The 24,536-nt window shown below is 40.3% G+C and overlaps 1 protein-coding gene across 1 annotated transcript; it reads left to right on the top strand.

The window, feature by feature from the left end:
• The first annotated feature begins 1,345 nt into the window (after positions 1–1,345).
• LOC118835849 (zinc finger protein 2 homolog) lies at positions 1,346–24,536 on the top strand. The gene is made up of 5 exons (XM_036743131.1): positions 1,346–1,789; positions 2,324–2,468; positions 7,376–7,502; positions 8,646–8,741; positions 19,605–24,536. Exons 2-5 carry the CDS (start codon positions 2,436–2,438, stop codon positions 21,767–21,769), a joined length of 2,421 nt encoding a protein of 806 aa, XP_036599026.1. The 5' UTR covers positions 1,346–1,789; positions 2,324–2,435; the 3' UTR covers positions 21,770–24,536.

The following is a 24,536-nucleotide window of genomic DNA, read 5'->3' as shown; positions in this document are numbered from 1 at the left end:
AAGAGAAAAGGGAAAGGGTTATATGGGAAAAAGCTTTGTAACAAGATTCCTCTGAAAAGGGTTTGGTGACCAAGATACAGAAACCATTTTGATAGGTACGTGTGTAGGACGTGTGCATGTATGTGCTTATAAACACACATGTGAGTATACAGACATACAATGCCTACTCACTGTTTTGGCTTCATTTTTATCCCCAGCCTTGCCCTGTCCTCTCCAGTTGAGGTAACAAAGAACGAAGATGAAAGCCCACTCTGCCCCCTTACCTGGATGGTGTGTGTCAGTCTATGCCCTAAGGCCCCACTCCCCCAGCCCAGTAACTTTTTTATACAAATTGCAGGTCCCTGTCAACCACTCCCCTTCCCAATATAAGGTCCAGGAAGGTGGACCTTTTGTCAAAAAAAAAAAAAAAAAGGTCAAGAAGGCTCTTTCAGGATCCTGTCCATGGTTTTTGAGCTGCCTCTGCCTCCAACAGGAACCCCACATCCAGTCCTTCTCTGGCCTCTGTTCTGGCTTCCTGCCATCCTTCTGCCCCTCTCCCCTTCCCATTAGGACCCAAGTTTTGAGGGGTGGAGAGGGATATAGTGGGACCTCCCAGAGGAAGGACTTCAATTGCTCCACCTGGTAGCAGCCAAGACCCTGCTCTTAGAGGGAGATGTGGAGATCTGTGTAAATGAGTAGAAGAGAGAAGATTTATAACATGTGCTGTAACATGTGCTGTGGGACCCAGGTGTCCTGACTTCCTGCCTCAGCACCCCTGTAGGATCCAGCTGTCTTCCAGTGAGAGAATGTCCCTTAAGGAAGAATAATGAGATAGAGGGAAAGGACCCCTTAGTGTGGGCTTGGGGTGTGGCAGGTCAAGAATGGAGACAGGCCAAGGTGGTAAATGTGTCCAGACTGGAGGAGAGTTAAGTTGGGGTGGGCAAGTCTGGGCTCCAAGCTTCAGGGAGGTCAGGGATCCTGAGGGAATGAGGGCATGAGGAGAGAGGATTGGCTGAGAGAGCCAGGAGGGATGGAGAGTGGGCATATCCTTGTGAGGAAGAAGATAGGTGTAGCAGGGGAGAGCTGGAAGCAGACCAGGTGATTCTGCTGAGGAGGAGGGTCTGAGTCCCAGAGCAGGGTAAGGGAAGGAGATAAAGAAGTGGAGGGCTGGGGAAGGAGGAACTGTCAGAGATGACCAGGCTGGTAGGAGGGGCCCAGATGGAATTCGAGCCCTGGGGTGGAGTCTGGAGGCCTGGGAGGAGGCGAGAGGGGAAGAAGGGGGCCATTCCAGTGGCCAAAGCATTCCACGTGACAGAGGGCAGGGCTTGGGGAGGAGAAGCAGGCAGGGGCCTGAGCTTCTGGGCCTGGGTGTGATTGGAGGAAAGGGCCCATCCTGGGGGCCTCAGGGGCTGGGCAGGGTGGGGCTTTGGGGACTAGGAGGACCCTCCCAGAGTGGGCTGCCTGAAAACAGGAACTTGAAACTGAAATCCCTCTGCCTTCTTCCCCTTTGAGCTTAAATCTTTCTGTTTTCTTCCCTCAGAACTGAGATCACTCTGCCTTCTTCCTTTGTACCTGAGATCTCTCTGCCTTCCCATCTCTCTGCCTTCTTCCCCTTTGAGCTGAAATCTTTCTGTTTTCTTCCCTCTAAGCTGAGATCTCTCTGCCTTCCCTGGATCTCAGATCTCTCTGCCTCCCCGGAGCTGAGATCTGTCTGCCTTCTTCTCTCAGAGCTGAGATTACTCTGCTTTCTTCCTTTGGAGCTGAGATTTCTCTGCCTTCTGAAAACCAGCTTTGTGCGTGCAGGTCCCAGGTAGGTCTCAGGGAGGACCTCTCCCCACGCCCCGCCTCTGCTGACTGTCGTTCCATTGGGCCCATCCCCATCTGACCTCCTGGAGAGTATCCGGCAGCTCTGCCAGGAGCAGACCTCCCTTCCAGGACTCGCTCCGGGGCTGCTTCCTGCCCCTGCTTCATGTCCAGGCTCCCTTCATATTCCAAAGGTCCTGGGTGCCATCCTCAGTTTCACCATTGGGCAGCTGCCCCACCTTCCTATGTCACCGGTAATATCAGTGGGAGAGAGAGCTCTCACTCGGGAGTCACTGAGGCTCTTCCTGGTCTCGTCCCATCTGGGTTCCTAAGCCCCTTCTGTCTGTTGGGTCTCAGTAGGAGGATGGGGGAAGGGCATGAGGCCATAGAGGAGAAGTTAGAGAGCGTGTCAAGTTCTCTTCCTGTTCAGATCAATTTCATTTCCAAGGCTGACCCTCCCTGCTGCCCTCCTCAGGTGGTGGACTCTCTCCCTGAGGGCAGGGCCAGGTAACTCCTCTGAGACCTCACTTTCTAATTCCAGGTAGGTCAGCATCCAGTCTAGGAAGAGAAGACAAATACAAAGTCTCCTCCCCTGTCATCTTTGTCCATCCCCCGATCAGTTTGCAGAGGACCAAAGCCTGGAGGCAGAGGGAATGGCCCCTGGGACCCAGAGACCCTCATCCCAGGTGAGTGCAGTCCATCCACAGACCTGACCAGCATCAGCAAATGTGGAATCATAGAAAGCCAAGGAAGCTCTATGCTGTTAGACATAGGATGTCCTTTGTAGTGCTGTCAGCAGAACAGAGATTGTCCTCCTGGTTCTGCTCATTTCATCCTGCCTCAGGACACACATGTCTTCCCAGATCTCTCTGAATTCTTCCCATTTGTCATTTCTTAGGTCAAGTCAATAAACATATAGAATGTAGCTCCTCCGTGCTAAGCACTGTGTTAACCTACAGGGGATGCAAGGAAGGTAAAGAAAAATCAGTCCTGCCCTCAAGAAGATCATAGTCTAATGGGAAGAAAACATGTGAGCATTTGTGTCCAACCAACCTCTCTACAGTATGTATGGGAGGCACCCTAAGAAGGAAGCCCTAATAGTTTAAGGGACCAGGAAAAGCTTTTTTCAGAAGATGAGATTTTAGCTGACATGTGAAAGAAACCAGGAGACCCAGGTGAGGTTAGGGAGGACATTCTAAGCATGAGAGACAGCCATTGGGAAGACACAGAGTCAGGAGATGCAGGGTCTGGAACAAGGATCATCCAGGAGGCCAGTATCCCTGGGTCAGAGAGGAAGTGGAGGGGAGGAAGGTGTAAGAAGACTGGAAAGGGGGTTGGGACTGGTTCATGAGGAGTCTGCTGTGTGCTACAAGCCTTAGAAATATTAAATAATTAGATTCTGTTGGGAGAATTGTCAAGGTCTTTGCTAGGGATGGCCAGAATAAGGGAGCACAGCATGCAGCCAGACAGCTACTTGGCAGTTGTTTTATCCACTCAAGAGTGATGGACACTTGGTTCCTTCAATCCCAGAGGTCAAATATTATGTATGTATGTATTTAGATCTTCCCCATCCATTGATGGGGCCATGTGACCTGCTTATGGCACAGGTTGCCTAGGTCACACGTGGTGGGAGGAGCTTGCTAAACAAGTGGAACAGGAAGGGTGGAGCAGGAAATGCTGGGGCTAGAACAGCAGGAGGGAGAAGGCAGGAAAGGAGTGAAATAGGATTTGTGAGTGTGTTTGTGGGAATGCTTTGGGATGGAGTGGCTCCCTGCTGTGATAATGTGTGCTAACTTCTTAGTTGTTATGATGCATTGGACTTACTGGTTTTGGGATTGGGTTCTCTGGTGTCTGAAGAAATGTTTTTCTTCTGCCTTCCATGTGGAGAGTTTTTAATATTTTGCAACTGAGAACTATGCTGGCATACTCATAGCAACAGCACCCGCTGTGAACAGTGCCTTGGCAATAAATGTATATATGTGTGTGCATCTGTATATGTACATATGTATGTGTATATATGTGTCTGTATGCCTATCTGTCCTTTTTTGCTAATTCCCTAAGCAAGGAAGAAACAGAAAAGGTACATTTGAAAAAAAAAAAAAAGAAAGAAAGAGGATGCTTCCCCTGTTCAAAGGCCTTTAATGTGTAGGTCTTTTCCAGAGAAAATGTTATGGATGCTGTCTTTGCTGGCATAACCAGGAAGCCAGTGTCACTGTATTAAAGAGACCCAGTGGTGGGAAGGAAGGTGTAAGAAAACTGAAAAAGCAGGTGATGTCTAGATCATGATGGTTGTTGGATGCACGAGGGTTTTGTATTTGATGCTGGAGGTGAGGGAGCCACTGGAGTTTATAGAGTAGGGTAGTAACATGGTAGGTCCAGCAATTTGGGCACTTCACTCTGTTGGCTAAGTGGAAGATCCATTGGAGTGGAGAGTATCTTGTAGCAGACTGACCCACCAGCAGCCAGTTGTAAAAGTCCAGGGATGAGGAGATGAGGGCCTGCAGTATCAGCAGAGAAGGGGATGTATTGGAGAGATATTGTAAAAGTGACATCGACAATATTGGCAAGAGGTTGGATAAAGGGGGATGAGAGATAGAAGTCAAGCAGGACACCTCAGTTATGAGTTTGAGGGACTGGGAAGATGGTGTTGCCCTTGACAGTAATAAGGAAGGTGGAGGTGGTGGAGGGAAAGATGATGAGTTCCATCTTGGATATCTTGAGTTTAAGATATCTGTTCAAGATGTCTGAAAGGTATTTGGGAGGAGAGGTAGCTCAGTTTGAATGACCTTAATTTTCAAAGCAAAATAAGAGGCAAGACACTTAGAGGAGAGTGTTTGGGTAGTCAATGGTCAGTCAACACTTATTAAGTGCCTACTGTGTACCAGGCATTGTCTTGAACACTGGGGAGCCAAATACAGAAGAAAGATAGTCCCTGCCCTCCAGTAGCTTACACTCTAAGTGACAGATACAGCACAGAAAAGGAAGCTGAAAAGGGGGCCAGGAGAACACCCTAAAACTCAAGACCTGGTGGAGAATTGTCACAAGTCCCCACTTAGTGCTCTAATCCCAGACTGAGAGGAAACTGGGAAGGGAGACAGCCATTTCGCAGAGTGCCTGTGCTGTGACCTCAAGCCCTGTCTGGGCCCCTCCTGGTATTATTTCTAGAAGATGTTGTAGGTCTTCATAAAATTGATCAACTGTGGCCTCTTCAGCATCAGTGGTTGGAGCATAGTCTTGTACCACTGTGATGTTGAACAGTTTGCCTTGGGTTGGAACAGATATCATTCTGTCATTTTAGAGATTCTTCCCCAGAATTGCTTTTCTCACCCTTGTATTGACTATGAGGGCTACTCCATTTCTTTTAAGGGATTCCTGCCTGCAGTACTGGATGATGATCTGAATTAAATTCACCCATTCCCACCCATTTAAGTTCACTGACATCCCAGATGTTGACCTTTAATCTCTCCATCTCCTGTCTGATCACATCCAGCTTGCCTTGGCTCTTAGCTCTCCCATTCCAGGCTCCTGTGCAATATTGATCTTTACAGCACGGGACTGCTTTCATTACCTGATGTATCCACATCTGAGCTTCCCTTTGGCTTTGGCCCAGCCATTTCGTTCTTTCTGGAGCTGCTTGTACTTGTCCTCTGCTCTTCCCCAGTAGCATGCTGGGCACCTTCTGGCCTAAGAGGCTCATCTTCCAGTGTCTTTTAACATTTTAATACTGTCCTTGGGGTTTTCTTGGCAAAGATACTGGAGTGGTTTGCCATTTCCTTCCCTAGCGGGACAACTTTTGTCATAACTCTACACTATGACCTGTCCGTCTTGGGTAACCCTGCATGGCATAGATAGAGTACCAAGGCTGATGAGATGTTACAAGATGACAAGGTTATCATCGTAATAAGCTTGTCGGGGCATGATGGAGAAGTCTGACAGAGAAGTTCCAAGATAGTGGAGCCAGGTGAGAAATGAGATGTGTGAGCTGAGTTCTTTGCTTAAATGAAGGTTTGGAGTTCACGGCATCACCCCATAGTGGTGAAGGATGGATGTGGGAAGATGAAGAAGGAAGGAGGGTGGGAAGAGCTTCTGGTGGGAGTAAGTTAGAGAATCAATAAGAGATCAGTTATTTATCAATAAAAGGACTGCCTTCTTATAGTGACTGCCCACACCAAGCGTAAATGCTGTACAGAGAAGAATCATGATTTGCAAAAACCTAAAGAAAAGGAAAGGTTTATAAATTCTTGGGAATCTCAAGATGTGTAGGAAAAACCCAATAAATTCTTTGATTTTTCAAAATTGAATAATAGCAATAAAGGAAGTTAAAGGAAAAGTGAGGATCACAATAAGAGTATAAATCAGATGTCTTGAAGAAATCCAAGTGGTGAAAAAATGAAAAAACAATTTTATCCACACGATAGAAAATATTAATAATAGAACCAAATAACAGAATTATTGGATAAGGGGTGAGGGGCAGATATAGGATTCAAGGAGGACACTTACCTTATAAGTTTGAGGGACTCCAAAGTGATAGAACCTCTGAAAAAGTGAATCATATCAGTCTACTAGAAATGGAAGAAAATAAAATGGAAGAGCATCAGAAATCAAGTGCAATAGCCGAACACATGGTCTACATGTAGCAGGTTGGAACATTAGATGACTGCTCCCAAGTGTCAAAGGATTTGCAGATGTGGCCTCCCTCTTGTGGCCATCAGATCTGCTTCTTAACTCATTCTCCTGACCCTTGATCCCCAACATTCTATAGTTCTAGGGGTCTATTTAAATAATTTATTCCTCATAAATTTTTTGTCAGTCTTTCTTGGAAATCAGTTCATCAGAGTTAGCCCACCATAGTTACTCATTTCTATGTAACTAATAATGAAAACTAAGGAATAGGTGCCACTAACAAGTGAAAGCAATCATAAAGCAAAGACAGAAGCTATTTTGGCTATGACACATCATACCTAGTGTCACCTCAAGCCTTCAATAAAACAATAGATAACTCTTCTTCACTTTGACTTGGAAAGAGTTCCATGTAATTCAATTCAGCCCAGATGGTGAGTACTATCTTTATGAATCCTCTTCATGCTTTCATCTCATTGAGACTTTATTTCCACCTTTTAGGAAATTAACTAGATAATTGCTTTTCCTTTGCTCCTTCTTCAGTGATCACAGATAAGATTTTCTCCCAATAATATACTTAACTTGCCAGCTTCTCTCAAACTCTTCATGGAATTTTTTTTAACATTTCACTTACGACACTTCTGATGAAGAAGAATTTTATAACACATTTTCTTTTTCTCCTACATAGATTCTCATCCTTCATCAGTAGAGTACATACCTTCTCCCTGATTCCAGAGGAGAAGCATTTGGTATTAAGACATTTCTCTAGCTCTTGCTTATCCAACATGATTCTCACTTCAAATTGGGCTCTCAATGAGTATGGTTTCTAGTGTTGGCTCTGACGCTCATAAAGTATGAGTTTTGGTCACATCCCTTCTGTGCTTCAGTTTCTTCAAGTAAGTTGGTAAAGATTGGGCTAGATGAATTCTGGAGTCTCATTCAGCTCTAAAACTTGTGACTTTTGATGATTTAGGCATTGGTGACATTCCAGGATGTGGCTGTGGATTTCACCCTGGAGGAGTGGGGCCTTTTGGACCATTCTCAGAAAGAGTTGTACAAGGAGGTCATGCTGGAGAATGTACAGAACCTGCTGTTCCTGGGTAAGGACCATTTTCTCAGGCAACTGAATCAGTCATCAAAGCAATATCTTCATTCCTTCCCTAGTGTATAGGATTTGAGCCTTATCAGTTATTTGAAAAGCAAATGTGCTGGTCTCTCCACAGGGTCCTCCTGCTGCCTCGTTTTCCTATGAAAGGTCTTTGAATTATGTGATGGGAACTGGGACTTTCCTTTGTTGCTGCTGAAATTATCTCTTTTTATTTTATGCATCTTCAGGTCAAAACTTGAACCAAGTTACAGAACCTCAGACTTAGAGCTAATCTCAGGGGTTATCTAGGCTACCCTCTACTAGACATGATTTTTGTCTACCAAATCTCTGAAGGTCTCTCATGCAGCTTTTCCTTGACAATGGGCAGTGAAGGAAACCCTCTACCTTTCAAGGCAACCCCTTCCTCTTTGGGATGGGTCTAGAATTTAGAAAGATCTTCTTGTTAACAATCATCAATTGGTAGCTCATTGTTCCACACACAGTGTTGTGTGTAAAATTCAACAATAAGGTAAACTGAGGCAGTTCTCTGAACCAGATAGCCTTCATTAGCAGGGGCATGCTGTCTGCCAATAATAGGGTTCATGGCTCTGCTTCTGGCCAGAGATCCCAAGCAGACAGTTGACTCCCTTTTAATAGGTTTTGAGGAATACGGAACAAAGAGCAGAACAGGGAGATGGTATCATGGAGTTGAGGACATCATTGGGTACAGAGCTGAGTCACAGGGAACAATGTGATTGGTTGGAATGAAGGGCTAGCAACACTCCCCTCCTTGTATCTGCAAGGTCTTAGAGATAACAGCCCAGAAATTTTGGATGGAACACCAGACATCCTTAAAGGATGACATAGGGGTCCTAAAGATATGCCAGAGTAAAGCATGAGGGGCAGGCAGAGAAAACCTGAAGTCAGGAAATGGAGTGTCCTGGTCAAGGAAAAAAAAGAGAGACAAGTACCACTGATTATTGCACATGTGGAAGGGAAGTTGGGTGAAAGAAGACTGGGGAGATGTTCAAATGCATCGCTTGAGGACAGCTAAATTCTTGGAGGCAAGAATGGATCTGTGATTAGGCCATTAGATCATAATTAGAAATTATGAATTTCTCTCCATCTTCATGCTTTCTATATTCCCCATGCCCAGGGTTTCCAGTTCCCAGAGAAGATCTAATCTCCTATGTCCAGAGAGGGGAAGCGCCATGGATTCTGGAGCCAAAAGGCCCAAGGAAGTTTTGTCCAGGTGAGTGAGACAGAAGCAGATGTATGAGATCTTTTATCATGAGGCACTTGTTTATGTTGTGGTGAAGGGAGTGCTGGCCTTGGGGACAGGAAGACCTCACATGGAATTCCTTTTTAGATACTTTTTTTGGGGGGGAGGGATTTTTTTTTTTAGAGGGAAACCAAGGCAATTGGGGTTGACTTGCCCAAGGTCACACAGCTAGTAAGTATCAAGTGTCTGAGGCCGTATTTGAACTTGGGCCTTCTGACTCCGGAGCTAGTGCTCTACTCACTATGCCACCTACCTGCCCCCAGATACTTTTTAACAAAGTGATCCCGGGCAAGTCACTGAAACTCTGAGCCTCAGTTTCCCCATCTTTAAATTGAGGTAGTTGGACTCCATGGCCTTTCAGTTCCCTTTCAGTGATAAATCTACGATCCTGTGAGAAGTCTGTTTGGAACTTTGGGACATTGAACTGTCTTGAAAGCATCCAGAAAGGGCTGAGGCTATTTATTATAAACACTTTCCAAGATTTTGTTCTAGTCAACAAGCATTTATTAAGTACCTACTACATTCCAGACCCTGTGTTAAGCACTAGGAATACAAAGAAAGGCAGGGGACAAGCCCTCCTCTCAAAGACTTCACAGTCTAGTGGCAAGACAACATGGAAACAACTATGTACAGACCTACTACATCCACGATAAACTAGAGCTAATCTAGAGAGGGAAGGCACTAAGGCTAAGGAGGACTGGAGAAGACTTATTGTAGAATGAGGGGTTTTAGGTGGGACATCAGGGAAGCCAGAGTGAGCACAAGGGGCAGCCAGAGGAAACACAGAGGCAGGAGACGGAGTGTCCTGGTCAAGGAACAAAGAGGAGGCCTGTGCCACTGATTGTTGCCTGTGTGGATGAGGAGTAAGGTGAAAAGACTGGGGAAGCAGGAGAAGGGCTGATGATGAAGGGTTTTAACAGCCAAGCAGAGGATTCTGTATTTGATCCTGGGGATAGGGAGCCAAGGGAGTTTATGGATTAGGCAGTGCCATTATCAGAAGTGCCTTTTAGGAAGATGAATTTGATACGTAATGTTTCAACAATCCGGCTAGCAGCTGTTGTGGGGGGTAAAAGACCAACACAAGCCCAGCAACAAGAATGCTACCAGCATGTTGCAAAAGTACAGGTTCTTTTGATCTGCTTTAGTAAGGAAAGCAAAGTTAAGGGGTTGACAAGCTTACTTTAATTCAGCATACAAATACAATTCACTTAGTTCAGGGGAAAAAGTCAGTACCCTGAACTTCGGAACAAATACAAACAAAGTACAAACATTGACAGACAGACCTTGTCTGATTCAAATCCCAATACATAGTTACCAGAGTTTAACAAAGTCTCAGCATTTGGGTTTACGAGCTGGAGGGCTTCTTAGCTACAGCTGCCTGGAGTCTCCACATGCCACCAAGAGTGAGAGCCCTGCACAAATAGCTCTGTCTTTTCTTCTTATACTGTTTCAGACGTCATCAAACGTCATCTGAATGACCAGAACTTAGGCTCCTATGATTGATTCTGGAGTTAGCACCTCCCCTTAGTTAGCCCCACCTTGGGTGCCACCTTAGTTACCAATCCATACCCTCATAGGTTTTACACCTAATAGGGGTTTGGGTCTGGGGCTTAGCACCTAGTAAGACTCAATGAAATATACTGATTTACTCAAAGGAAACAAAAGCCAAACTCTTCAAGGGCACTTGGTTTAACTAAGTGCTAAGAGACCATTTTGCTTACCAACACACCTAGGTGGAACATTGAGTGTATAGGGGAGAGAATTGATGCAGTGAAGCCAACCAAAAGACTTGCAGTAATATCTCAGGTGTGAGGTGACTGGTTACTGAACCAAGAAAGTGGCAATGTTGGGAGACAAGGGGATGTATGGGGGAGATGTTACAAAGGCAGAATCAGTACGACTTTCCATAAGGTTGAATTGGGGTTGTGGGGTGTGAGTGTGTGAGAGATAATGAGGAATCTCTAGGTTATGATCGCAGACAATTGGGAGAGTGGTTCCCTGGAGAGCAATAGGAAAATAAGAAGTGGGGAAGGTTAGGAGAAAGATAATGAATTTAGTTTTGGACATCCTGGGAGAAGCAGGAGAAAGTATTATCACCAAAACCTAGACAGGAGAGAGTATCAAGGAAAAGAGGGTGTGTCATAGGCTGCAGAGGGGTCAAAAAGGATGAAGATAGAGAAAAAAACATTAGATGTAGCAATTGAGAGATTATTGGTAAGTTTGCAGAGAGCAGTTTGAGCTGAACAATGAAATTGAAAGCTGGAGTACAGAGTTTGGAAGAGAATACCAGGAAAAGATTTGGAAATGCCACTTTTAGATGGCCCTCTCCAGGTCTTTAGCCGTGAATGGAAGGAAAGATAGGGACTGTATTTAGTGGGTTTGAATGGACTATGTGAGCCTTTTATCAGGATCAGGGAGAAATCATTTTTTTATGGCACTAGAGAAAGAGCCAGTAAACAAGGAGAGATTGAAAATCAGAGAATAATGAGGATGACATAGGAGGAAAAATCTGCGGGAGAAGATGGGATGGACTGGGATCATTTTTGCATATAAAGGAGCTTGCCTTGGGAACTAGAAAGGCCACCTCTTCATGTGTGACCAGGAAAAAGGAGGAAAAGAAGGCATCTACTTTATGTGCGATGAGAGAATTCTTGTTAAGTGTCCAATTAGTTTTAGAAAAATACGAATCCAAGCTGAGTGACTGGGGTGAAGCAAATCAAACATGAGAATTGGGGAGGAATGAAAAGATGTAGAAAAAATCTGTTGTGGTGAGTGGGATAGGGAGTCAATGAGGGAGACATAAAAGGATTTTGTCCTTACAGTGAGGGCCCAGAGGAGATCGCATAATCTAAATTTGTTGTGGGCCCAGACAGCCCAATTTCATGATTTTCTCTGTTTCCATTCAGTACCATGTGGGTAGAAATGAAGAGTACTGCCTTGTAGGAATGCATTAGAAAGTAGAACCAGCAGCATGTCATGTATAAGAAATACCTTTTAAACAAACATTCACACAGTATTAAAATGAAAGGATAACATTTTGTAATACCTTTTGCAACCATGTGCCTAAACTCTCTCCACTCTGTGCCCTTTGACCCCATAATAATCACTAGTCCTGTAAACTAAAAGGATCCCAGAAAGATGAAAAAGATCCATTTCAACACAAAATTACAGCTGCTGTTTTTGTTGTTGCAAAGATCTGGATGACAAATGTTGGAGGAGACAATACCCATATACTGGGAAATGACTGAAGAAATGATGGTCTAAGAATATAAAGGAAATTTATTGAGCCATAAGAAATGATGGAAGGCACAGTGTGAGAGAAACCTGCAAAAAATTGTCTGAACTGATATAGAGAGAAGTGAGCAGACCTAGGAGAGTTTGTTCTGTAGCAATATTGATCGATGCCATGAAAAGCCATAACATCAGAGCAGTAGTTCTCCAAACCTTTGGTTTTTAGGACTCGTTCAGGAACAAATATAAATTGTATTGCAAAACTCCCAATAATTTAATCTATTACTTAGAATATTCTTTTATAGTTATGCATTTTTATTTTATTCATTTGTTACTTAATGAGAATGATCTAGAAAACTTTTGCACCCAAAGTTCCAAATTGATACTTTTATTTCACTGTATAATTGTAAAATATAAAATTTTATTCAACTTCAAATTAAAAATTTTTTAATTAATTTTTTAAAAATAATATTTTTTCAATTACATGTAAAGATAATTTTTAACATTATTTTTTTAAAAAATTTTGAGTTCTTACTTTTCTACTTCTCCCTCAATTCCCCTCTCCCTGAAACAGTAAGCAATTTGATATAGATTATACATGTATAATCACTGAAAACATATTTCCATATTGGTCATGTTGTGAAAAAAGATAGATAAAAAGACAAAAAAACCACGCAAAAAAATCAAAAAAGTGAAAATCGTGTGCTTCTATCTGCATTCACACTCTATTAGTTCTTTCTCTGGATATGGATTGTGTTTTTCATGAGCCCTTTGGAATTGTCTTGGATGATGGTATTTCTGAGTATAGCTAAGTCACTCACAGTTGATCATATGATATTGCTGCTACTGTGTACAATGTTCTCCTGGTTCTACTCAATTTATTTTCAAGCCGTTTGTGTAAGTCTTTCCAGGTTTTTCAGGAGTCATCATGACCATTGTTTCTTACAGCACAATAGTATTCCATTGCAATCATATAATACAACTTATTCAGCCATTGCCCATTTGATGGATATCTTCTCAATTTTGAAGTTTTTGTCAAAAATATTTTTGTACAATTAGGTCCTTTTCCCTTTTTCTTTTTAAAACATCTTTAAGATGCAGACATAGTGGTGGTATTGCTGAATCAAAGGGTATGCACAGTTTTATAGCCCTTTGGGCGTAGTTACAAATTGCTTGCTAGAGTGGTTGGATCTGTTCACAACTCCTTTCACAGTGCATTAGTGTCCCAATTTTCCCACATCCCCTCTAACATTTATCATTTTCCTTTTCTGTCATTTTAGCCAATCTGATAGATGGGAAGCAGTACCTCAGAGTTATTTTAATTTGCATTTCTCTAAACAATAGTGATTTAGAGCGTTTTTTCATATGAGTATAGAAAGCTTTGATTTCTTCTTTTGAAAACTGCCTATTCATATCTTTTGACCATTTATCAATTGAAGAGTGACTCGTATCCCTATAAATTTGACTCAGTTATCTTCATATTTGAGAAATGAGAACTTCATCAGAGACACTTGCTATAAAAATTGTTTCACAGATTTCTGCTTTCCTTCTAATCTTGGTTGCATTGCTATTGTTTGTGCAAAACCTTTTTAATTTATTGTAATCAAAATTATCCATTTTACGTCTCATAATACTCTTTATCTCTTGTTTGGTCATAAATTCTTCCCTTCTCCATAGCTCTGACAGGTAAACTATTAACTGCTCTCCTAATTTGCTTATGGTATTACCCTTTATGTCTCAATCACATACCCATTTTGATCTTATCTTTGAATACAGAGTAAGATGTTGACCTGTAGCTAGTTTCTGCCATATTGTGTTCCAGTTTTTGCAGCAGTTTTTGTCAAATTGTGAGTTTTTGTCGCCAAAGCTTTGATCTTTTTGTTTATTAAATACTGAATTACTATTGCTAAAGGATTCAATAAAATTAAATTGCTTATATCCCTGCACAGGAAGGTTATATTTATTTATTTTTTTACTTTTTAAAAAAAATATTGATTTTTTGTTTTCAACATTCACTTTCATAAGTTTTAAATTTTTCTCCCACTCCCACTCCCCAAGGTGGCATGTAATCTGATATAGGCTCTACATATACATTCCTATTAAACTTATTTTCATATCAGTCATGTCGTATAGAAGAATTAGAACAAATGGGAGGAACCATGAGACAGAAAAACATAAAACAAAACAGAACACAAAAAAGAAAATAGTAGGCTTTTCATTCTGCATTCAGACTCCATATTTCTATTTCTGGATGTGGATGGCATTTTCCATCATGAGTCTTTTGGAATTGTTTTAGGTCCTTGCATTGCTGAGAAGAGCTAAGTCTATCAAAGTCAGTCGTTGCACACTGTGGCTATAACTGTGTACAATGTTCTCCTGTTTCTGCTCCCCTCACTCAGCATCCATTCATATAAGGCTTTCCAGGTTTTTTTTTAAATCCACCAGCTCATCCTTTCTTACAGCACAATAGCATTCCATTACATTCATATACCACAAGTTGTTCAGCCATTCCCTAGTGGATGGACATCCCCTCAATTTCCTGTTCTTGGCCACCACAAAAAGAGCTGCTATAAATATTTTTGTACGTGTCATCCTTTTCCCCTTTTTATGATCTCTTTGGGATATAGCCCTAGAAGTGGTATTGCTGGGTCAAAGGGTATACAAATTTTTATAGCCCTTTAGGCATAGTTCCAAATTCCTCTTCAGAATGGTTGGATCAGTTCCCAATGCCACCAACAGTCAATTAATGTTCCAATTTTCCCACATCTTCTCCAACATTTATCATTTTCTTGTTTTGTCATGTTAGCCAATCTGATAGGTGTGATGAGGTACCTCAGATTGTTTTGATTTGCATTTCTCTAATCAATAGTGACTTAGAGCATTTTCTCATATGACTATAGTTAGTTTTAGTTTCTTCATCTGAAAACTGTTCATATCCGTTGACCATTTATCAATTGGGGAATGACTTGTATTCTTATAAATTTGACTCAGTTCTCTGTATATTTTAGAAATGAGGCCTTGTTCACAGACACTAGCTGTAAAAATTCTTCCCCAGTTTTCTGTCTCTCTCCTAATCTTGGCTGCATTGGCTTAGTGTAAAAGCATTTCAATTTAATGTAATAAAAATTATCCATTTTGCATTTCACAATGTTCTCTATCTCCTTTTTGTCACAAATTCCCCCATTCTCCATAAATCTGACAGATAAACTATTCCTTGCACACCTAATTTGTTTATACTATCAGGCTTTATATCTAAATTGTGTACCCATTTGGACTTTATTTTGATGTGGTCTATGCCCAGTTTCTGCCATACTATATTCCAGTTTTCCCAGCAGTTTTCATCAAATAGTGAGTTCTTATCCCAGAAGCTAGGGTCTTTGGGTTTATCAAACAGTGGATTACTATAATCATTGACTACTGTGTCTTATATACCTAAGCTATTCCACTGATCTACCCCTCTATTTCTTAGCCAGTACCAAGTAGTTTTGATGATTGATGCTTTATAATACAATTTAAGATCTGATATGGCTAGGCCATGGAAGGTGATATTTATAACTCTTAAGAACTGTATTGCTATTAGGGTAGTTAGAAGGAGTAGAGATACTCAGAAGGTATAAGTTGACTGACTGGATGTTATTAACAAAAACAAAACAAAATTAAGGGATGAGAAAGAAGATTGCATTGGGCGAAGAAGGAATAAGGTGGTAGAATGGGGTAAATTTTCTCACATGAAGAAGGACAAAAGACATTACAGTAGAGGGAAAGATGAGGGAGTGGACATTTCTTAAGCCTTACTCTTATTTGAATTGGCTCAAAGAGGGAATAATATACACATCCAATTGGGCATAGAAATCTATCTTAACCTGTAGGCAAGTAGGTGAGGAGGGCAGATTGAAGGAGGTGGTGGTCAGAAAGAAAACACTGCTGAGGAGGGATGGGTAAAAGGAGAGAGAGGAGGATAAATAGGGGGAAAGAGGGTGAAGGGAGAAACACAGTAATCATAATTGTGAATGGAATTGGATGGCAGAATGGATTAAAAACCAGGATCCAATAATATGTTGTTTACAAGAACCACATTTGAAGCAGAGAGAAACAGTAAAAAGCTGGAGCAGAATCTGTTATGCTTCAGTTACAGTAAAAAAAAAAAGCAGGGGTAGTAATTTTTTTATCTCAAAATAGATCCAATTAAAAGAGATAAGAAAGGAAACTACATCTTGCTAAAAGGTATCATAGACAATGAAGTAATTTCAGTACTATATCTATATATCTCTATCTATCTGTCTGTCTATCTCTCTGTCTGTCTATCTGTAACAAATGGTATAGCATCCAAGTTTTTAAAGGAAAAGTTAAATGAGTTACAGGAGGTACAGGAGGAAATAAAGAGTAAAATGATACTAGTGGGGGACCTCAATTTTCCCCTCTCAGAACTAGATAAATCTAATCATAAAATAAACAAGAAGGAAATTAAGGAAGTAGCATGTTAGAAATGTTAGCTATGATAGACCTCTGGGGAAATTTGAGGAGATTATAGCAATATATTACAAGGATCATATACTATAAGCAGGTAGGATTTATAGCAGGAATGCAGGGCTGGTTCAATATTAGGAAAACTATTTGCATAATTGACCATAGCAATAAGAAAACTGACAGAAATCATATAATTATCTCTGTAGATGCAGAAAAAGCTTTTGACAAAATACAGCATCCAGTTCCTATTAAAAACCTTAGGGAGCATAGGAATAACTGGAGCTCTCCTTAAAATGATAAGTAGTATCTATCTAAAACCATCAGCAAGCATTATCTGTAATGAGAATAAGCTAAAAGTCTTCTTAATAAGATTAGGGGTGAAGGAAGGATGCCCATTATCACCACTATTACTCAGTATTGTACTAGAAATGTTAGCTATAGCAATAAGAGGAGAAAAATAAATTGAAGGAATTAGAATAGGCAATTGTTGGGGTCCTCTCACCCCTGGTAGTCCTTGACCAGCAAGGACCTGTCTCAGGATGCAATGATTGAGGCGGGAGCCAAGAATGGATGGAAGGAACTCCGATTTATTCAGGTTAGAAGCAAACTTTTATATCTTTGGTTACGTAGGCATTAGGGCCGCCCTGGTTCCACCTACTCTCCTCCCCTTCTCCTCCCGAATTCACCTGAAGTTCCCTGTGGTCAGGCAAGTCCAGACAAAGAACTGGAAGTGCCATGTGGTCAGGCAAGTCCAGACAAAGAACTGGAATTGCCACGTAGGCAACAAAGGTGAGACCCTTCCTCCTGACTCCATCCTGTTCCTCCCATATTGCAGAGCCCCAAGTTTACCTCAGCAGGCCCTGGATGCAGAGGTCTGAGGAGGGCAGGGGTCAGCTCTAACTCACCCCATTATGACCAGTCAGGAAACAAAATCATTACTCTTTGCAGAAGATATGGTGGTATACTTAGAGAATCTTAAAGAATCAACTAAAAACTAGTTGAAACAATTATCAATTTTAGCAAAATTGCAGGATATAAAATAAATCCACACAAATCACCATTATTTTTGTGTATTACCAACAAAGTCCAGCAGCAAGAGATAGAGAAATTCCATTTAAAATAACTATGAACAATATAAAATACATGGGAGTCTGCCTGCCAAGAGAAAGCCAGGAACTATCTAAACATATAAAAATACTTTTCACACAAATAAAGTCAGATCCAAACAACTGGAAAAATATGAATTGCTCATGCGTAGGCTAAGCCAACATATTACAAATGACAATTTCACCTAAATTAATTAATTTACCCAGTGCCATACCAGTAAAAGTACCAAAAACTTATTGTATAGAGCTAAAAAAAATCATAACAAAATTCCTCTGGAAGAACAGAAGGTCACGAATATCAAAGGAACTAATGAAAACAAAAGTGCAGGAAGGTAGTCTAGCCAAACCAGATCTAAAACTGTAATATAAATTAGTAATTGTCAAAGCAATCTGGTCCTGGCTAAGAAATAGAGTGGTGGATCAGTGGAATAGATTAGGTACACAAGACACCATAGTAAATGACCAGTCATCTAGTGTTTGATAAATCCAGAGACCCCAGCTTTTGGGAGAAGAACTCACTAAATTACAAAAACTTAATATGGGGCTTTCTAGAATAAATTTTTTGTAAAATCTAATAAGAGCTCATGTTTACTATTACTTGCAAGACTTCATTGTAAATTTATTTTATAGATTTTGTTGAATAGGAATAACATTTTTAATCAAAGCACTTACAACTTGGAATGTGTACAACAAAACATAATTGTGAAATTCATTTCAAAGGTGCACTTTTTTCAAGTTGATTGAATAATAATAACAACAAAACCAATAATAATTAGCATTTATATAGTGCCTGATGTATGTCTGTTACTAGGCTTAGTGCTTTATAGACATTATCTAATTTGATCTTCACAACTATGCTTAAAGATGGATACTGATATTATCTCAATTTTACAATTGAGGAAACAGAAGTAGGTTGTGACTTGCTCAGAGTCACCATGCTAGCAAGTGTCTGAGATGGAATTTGAACTGAGGTCTTCCTGACTGCTAAATCCAAGCCTCTATTCAATGTGCTCTCTGCTGTCTTTTGATTTATAAGGATAATACAGTGAAAATGTTCCCCTACACATAGATGAGGTAGAAAATGGGAAAGCATTTTACAAGTTCTTTTGCTGAAAGGTAGAAGTCCATATTTTGTTTTTGGCCCCCCCAAAAGTCAACAAAATAAATGGCTAGTTGAAGAATTTTCAAACCTGAATAGGCAGAATAAATCATTTGAATATGCCATTAGCTCAGACCCACAGTATGCCATCAGCTTACATCCTGCAGTCCCAGAAACTCAAGCTCTGTGTCTATTTATACTCCTTCCACAGCATTAGATGGTGTTGCAGCATTTGACTTTAAATGCTTTCTTCAAATCCCTTTTTTAAAATTTTACTTTTTATTTTGTCAGTCTCAGGTAATTTTCCTGGTGTTTTTGTGCTGATCAGATTTGCTGTACGATCATGTGGTCATTCTTTATCAATTTCATATACTGTTGAGAAATAGGTTTCTTCTTTTTAACTGTCATGTAATACTATTGAGTGCTACATCCACCTTTTCTTGTATTCTGTTAAGGCTGATAGATATTTTGCTATTTGCTGAGCATATGCTAAACATTCACATTATTTCGTTATTTATTAAATCACTAAGTATAATCATTTTCCTGGTGTACCCTTTTAAATCTATTTTTTTCCTGTTTTCATGTCTCAGACCACAACATGACTATCAACCATTTTTAAAAAATTTCCCCGGGATATAATACATTCTGTTTTGGCCCATCACCTCTTTAGGACAGTCACTATCCATTTATTTTCTAAAATTTCTCTTCATTGACTCCAAAATGTCATAATCAGGCCCACAATGGTTTTGGTGTTCATGCAGTGATTATATCAAATTGTGCCCTTCTGACAAAGTGCCAAAAATTCTTTCGATTTTTTAACCTGACATTAATCTTCTTTTTGCCTGGAGAAATAGAATAAAATTTAGTTTCCTTTTTGCCATTTGAGGGAAAATTATATATTTATGTGTGTATGTTTGTTTGTTTCCTCAGATGCAGTAACCAGGTTTAAAGTGAATGAGACTACTACCAACCTGAGCATTTCTGTGGAAGAAGCTGGCCAGCTACGATTCATGAACAATGGCCCCTGTGACTTCAGTGTGAGAGAAATCTGTGACTCTGATATCAACGTAGATAAAAATCCACAGAATCCTGATGAATTTGATAAAGTTGGAAAGACCTTGATACAACATTCAGGCCTAAATCATTGTAAGATATTGACCCCAAGGAATGACTGTTCCCAGTACAAATTCTTTACTGAACAGGCAGAGCTTATTCAGTCCCATGAGAAGCCTCCTGAAATGCAAAGGTATCAAGAGAAGGTGGCCTTCAGCTTGAGTTCAGACCTCACTGGACATCAGAAAAGTTATACTGGCAAAGAGCTTTACCTATGTAATGAAGGGAAAAAGGCCTTCAGTGAGGACTCTAAGCTTATGACTCATCAGAAAATCCACATTACAAAGGAGCCTTACGAATATAATGAATGTGAAGCAACCTTATCCCATCACTCATCTCTTCCTTACCATCCGACATTTCATACTGGAATGAAAACATATGAATGTAATAAGTGTGGGAAGGCCTTTCATTTGAACTCAGATCTTGTTAGACATCAGAAGATTCATACTGGAGAGAAACCTTATAAATGCAATGAATGTGGGAAGGCCTTTGGCTATAAATCACGCCTTATTGGTCATCAAAGAATTCACACTGGAGAAAAACCTTATAAATGTAATGAATGTGGGAAAGCCTTCTGCTACAAATCAGTCCTTATTGGCCATCAGAGAATTCACAGTGGAGAGAAACCTTATGAATGTAAAAAATGTGGAAATACTTTCCGATGGAGCATCAGTCTTGCTATACATGAGAGAATTCACACTGGTGAGAAACCTTATGAGTGTAATCAATGTGGAAAGACTTTCCACCAGAACTGTAATCTTGCTGTGCATCAGAGAATTCATACTGGGAAAAAACCTTATGAATGTAATCAATGTGGGAAAGCCTTCTGCTCCAGATCAAGCTTTTTGCACCATCAGAGAATTCACACTGGTGAGAAACCTTATGAATGTAATCAGTGTGGAAAGACTTTCCAACAGAACTGCAGTCTTACTGCCCACCAGAGAATTCACACTGGAGAGAAACCTTACAAATGTAATCAATGTGGGAAGGCCTTTTGCTCCAGATCAAGCTTTTTACACCATCAGAAAATTCACACTGGAGAGAAACCTTATGAATGCAATAAATGTGGGAAGGCTTTCCAACGCAACTCTGATCTTGCTGCACATCAGAGAATTCACACTGGAGAGAAACCTTATGAATGTAATCAATGTGGAAAGGCTTTCAGATACCTCTCCAGTCTTGCTAAACATAAGAGAATCCATACTGGAGAGAAACTTTATGAATGTAATCAATGTGAAATGGCTTTTACAAACCACTCAAGTCTTTCTACACACCAGAGAACCCATACTGCAGAGAAACCTTATGAATGTAATCAATGTGGAAAGACTTTCCGACAGAGCTCCAATCTTATTGCACATCAGAGGACCCACACTGGAAAGAAACCTTATAAATGTAATGAATGTGGAAAGACTTTCCGAAAGAAGTCCCATCTTGCTGCCCATCAGACAATCCACACTGGAGAGAAACCTTATGAATGTAATCAATGTGGAAAGGCTTTTACAAGAAGGTCCAGTCTCATTACACATCAGAGAACCCACACTGGTGAGAAACCTTATGAATGTAATCAATGTGGAAAGGCTTTCACTCAGCGCTCCAATCTTTCCGTACATCAAAGAATCCACACAAAAGAGAATCCTTATGAACATGATCAATGTCGAAAGACTTTCCAATGGGACTTCAATATTGCTGCTTATCAGAGAGTCTACAATGAAAAGAACCCTTATGAATGTAATCAATGTGGAAAGGCTTTTACAAGGAGGTCCAGTCTTGCTGCCCATCAGAGAATCCACACTGGAGAGAAACCTTTTGAATGTAATCAGTGTGGAAAGGCTTTCACTCAGAGCTCTAATCTTTCTGTACACCAGAGAATCCACACAAAAGAAAATCCTTATGAACATAGTGAATGTGGAAAGGCTGTCCTGTGGAACTCCAATATTCCTGCACATCAATCAGAGAATTCACACTGGAAAGAACCCTTATGAACATAATCAATGTTGAAAGGTTTTGGGATTTAATTACAATCTAGCTGAACATCAGAGAATCCACACTGCTAAGAAACTATCTGAATGTAATCAGCATGGAAAGGCTGTAGTCTTGGTGAATATCTGAGAATCCACAGTACAAGGAAGCTTTATGAGTGTCATGAATGTGGTGGAGCCTTTAGTTACCACTCTGAGTTTATTGAACATGATGGAATCCACACTGGAAAGAAACCTGACAAATATAGTCAATGTGGTAAAACTTTCAGGCAACATTCATCTCTTTTTTACCATCAGAAAATTCATGCCAGATAGAAAACTTATCATTGTAATGAATGAGGAAAGGCATCTAAATGAAGTACAGAGCTTGTTTAACATCAGAAGAATCATTCTGAGGAGAAGCTTTATGAATTCTATGTTAGAAGGCCTTCAGCCCAAGATCATCTCTTACTTTGTATCAGAGGATTCAGGATGGAGAGAAGACTTATGGATGTTCATAAAGGGGACATGCTTTTCTCTGGAAGAGGGAGATCAGTAGACAACAATATTTATAGTGGAATGATGGCTTATAGAAATGAAGGTTGTGGGAAAGACTTCCTTCACTTAGAGCTCCTACTTGACTGGATGTGGGAAAAATCTTAGAGATAAAACTCTTGGATCTAATTAATAAGAGAAGGTCTTTTGCTGCAGGACAGACTTCATTAGACCTCCCAATATGAGAGACTTTATTAGACATCCCAGATTTCATACTATGCATAAAGTCTTATAAATGTAGTGAATTTTTCTCTGAAATCCTGGTGTTTGTCATTACCTCTCATTATTTCATGACATTTATATGCTGTACTTTCTCCAGCCATTCCCCAATTAATTGGTACTCACTTTGTTTCCTGTTGTTTGCTGGTACAAAAAGTCTTCATATAAATATTTTGGTATCTGTTATACTTGTATTTCTGCCATGCTTTCTTTGAGCATTTAGGTAACCCAATAGATAGAGTGCTGTGCTTCAAACCATGAGACCCAAGTTCAAATTTGGTATCTGAAACTTACTATATATTTATTACCCTAGGCAAATCACCTAACCTATTACTGCCTTGGTTTCTCCATCTTTAGAATCAGGATAATAAGTGTACCTACCTTCCAAGGTTGATGTGAGCATCAAATGAGACCATATTTCTAAAACACTCTCCTAGACTTAAATCACTATGGAAGTGGTAGGTTTTTTAATGCTTACTATTCCTTGTGTCCTAAATGTCATAGTGGAGTCAGTAGGCTTAAACATCTGGACAGTTTAGACACTTACTTCAAATTGACATTAAGAACAGTGTAGATGAAGACAATACTTGGAAAGCATTGCTCTAGATTTGGAGTCAGGAAGTTTTGGTTTCAAATCCTGACTAAAGTACTCTCTAGTTCTGTAACTCTGGACAAGGAACAACCTTTCTGTGTTTACTTTACTCGTCTCTAAAATGAGATTGGCTCCAGCTGCTGTAGTTCCTTCCAAATCTAAAGATGTGTTCTTCTCACAAGTACATTCATTCATTTCTTTCCACAGCCTCTTCCAATATTCTAGAAAGTAGGCCTAGCAAGACCAAATCTGAAACCATACTAGAAATCTGTTGTCATCCAAACTGTTTTGTCCTACTTAAAAATAAAGATCTTGAGAAACTGAAGAGATCAGGTGTGTAATATACAAAAGATAATGAGTGTAGTAACTACATGTTCAATCAATCCAAAGACCTCCACTATGGAGCCAGGACTTACTAACCACTACAAAGTGCTGGAAACACTGAAAAGTAGTCTGGCAGAAAATAGGTATAGACCAACATCTTAAACTGTGTACCAAGATTAGCTCCTAATGAATTCATTACTTAGATATAAAAGGTCACCTCAAGTAAATTAAAGGAGCCAAGAAGAAGAGACATTTCTGAATAGTGGGAGAGTTCATCACCAAACAAGGGACGGAGAGCATCACAGAAAAGAAAGAGGCCAGTTTTTGTAATACAAAAAGCCCAGTACATCTAAAATTTAAAGGGAAGCAATTAACTGGGAAAAGATTTGCAGCAAGCTTCCTTCATAAAGGCTCCATGTCCAAGGTATATAAAGAAGAAATTCTGATCACATGCAGCTATGTAAAGAATGGCTGAATAAATTTTGGCATATGAATGGTGAAACATAAAAAGACACATGGAAGCTTCAATGGAATCTCGGAAGTGTTGGATGAACTCCTGCAGGCTGCAGGGAGTCATTGATGATAATCACAACATTGTGATTATCTTTGTTTTAGCTTTGGAAGATGTCACACCTCTGATTGTTGTAACGATCAACCAGTACAGCAGGGGAGATACAAAGATCCGTTCAGCCTGTCTCCTGATCCAGAGCTGATGGATATGAGATATACATTAAAAAGTACATTTTGGGAAATAGTGTGGGAATTGATTTTGCTTGACTGTGCTTTCGTTACCATTTTTTTTTTCAATTTTGGATAGCAGAAAATAGTAATGTGAGGGGGACTATGAATAAGATTTTTCTCCCCACAGTCTCCATCCACCAAAAAATAATAAAGGGAATTGATGAATTTTAATAATATATCCAGTAGAACAGAAGGAAGTCCAGAAGGAATAAGAATAGCTTTGAAAGTGCCATGTTGACTTTTTTAATTACTGAACAGGAAAATCAAGCTATGCACATTAGAACTTGTTTCATGTGCAATCCTCTTTATCTGTTTTATGGGGTCTATAAAATATTCATTTCATTTTATGTTTGTGAATTT

This window comes from Trichosurus vulpecula, chromosome 2 (assembly GCF_011100635.1).
Source record: "Trichosurus vulpecula isolate mTriVul1 chromosome 2, mTriVul1.pri, whole genome shotgun sequence".
Classification (NCBI taxonomy): domain Eukaryota; kingdom Metazoa; phylum Chordata; class Mammalia; order Diprotodontia; family Phalangeridae; genus Trichosurus; species Trichosurus vulpecula.
Note: the sequence above shows the minus strand (reverse complement) of the source record. Positions and strands in the feature narration are given on the sequence as shown.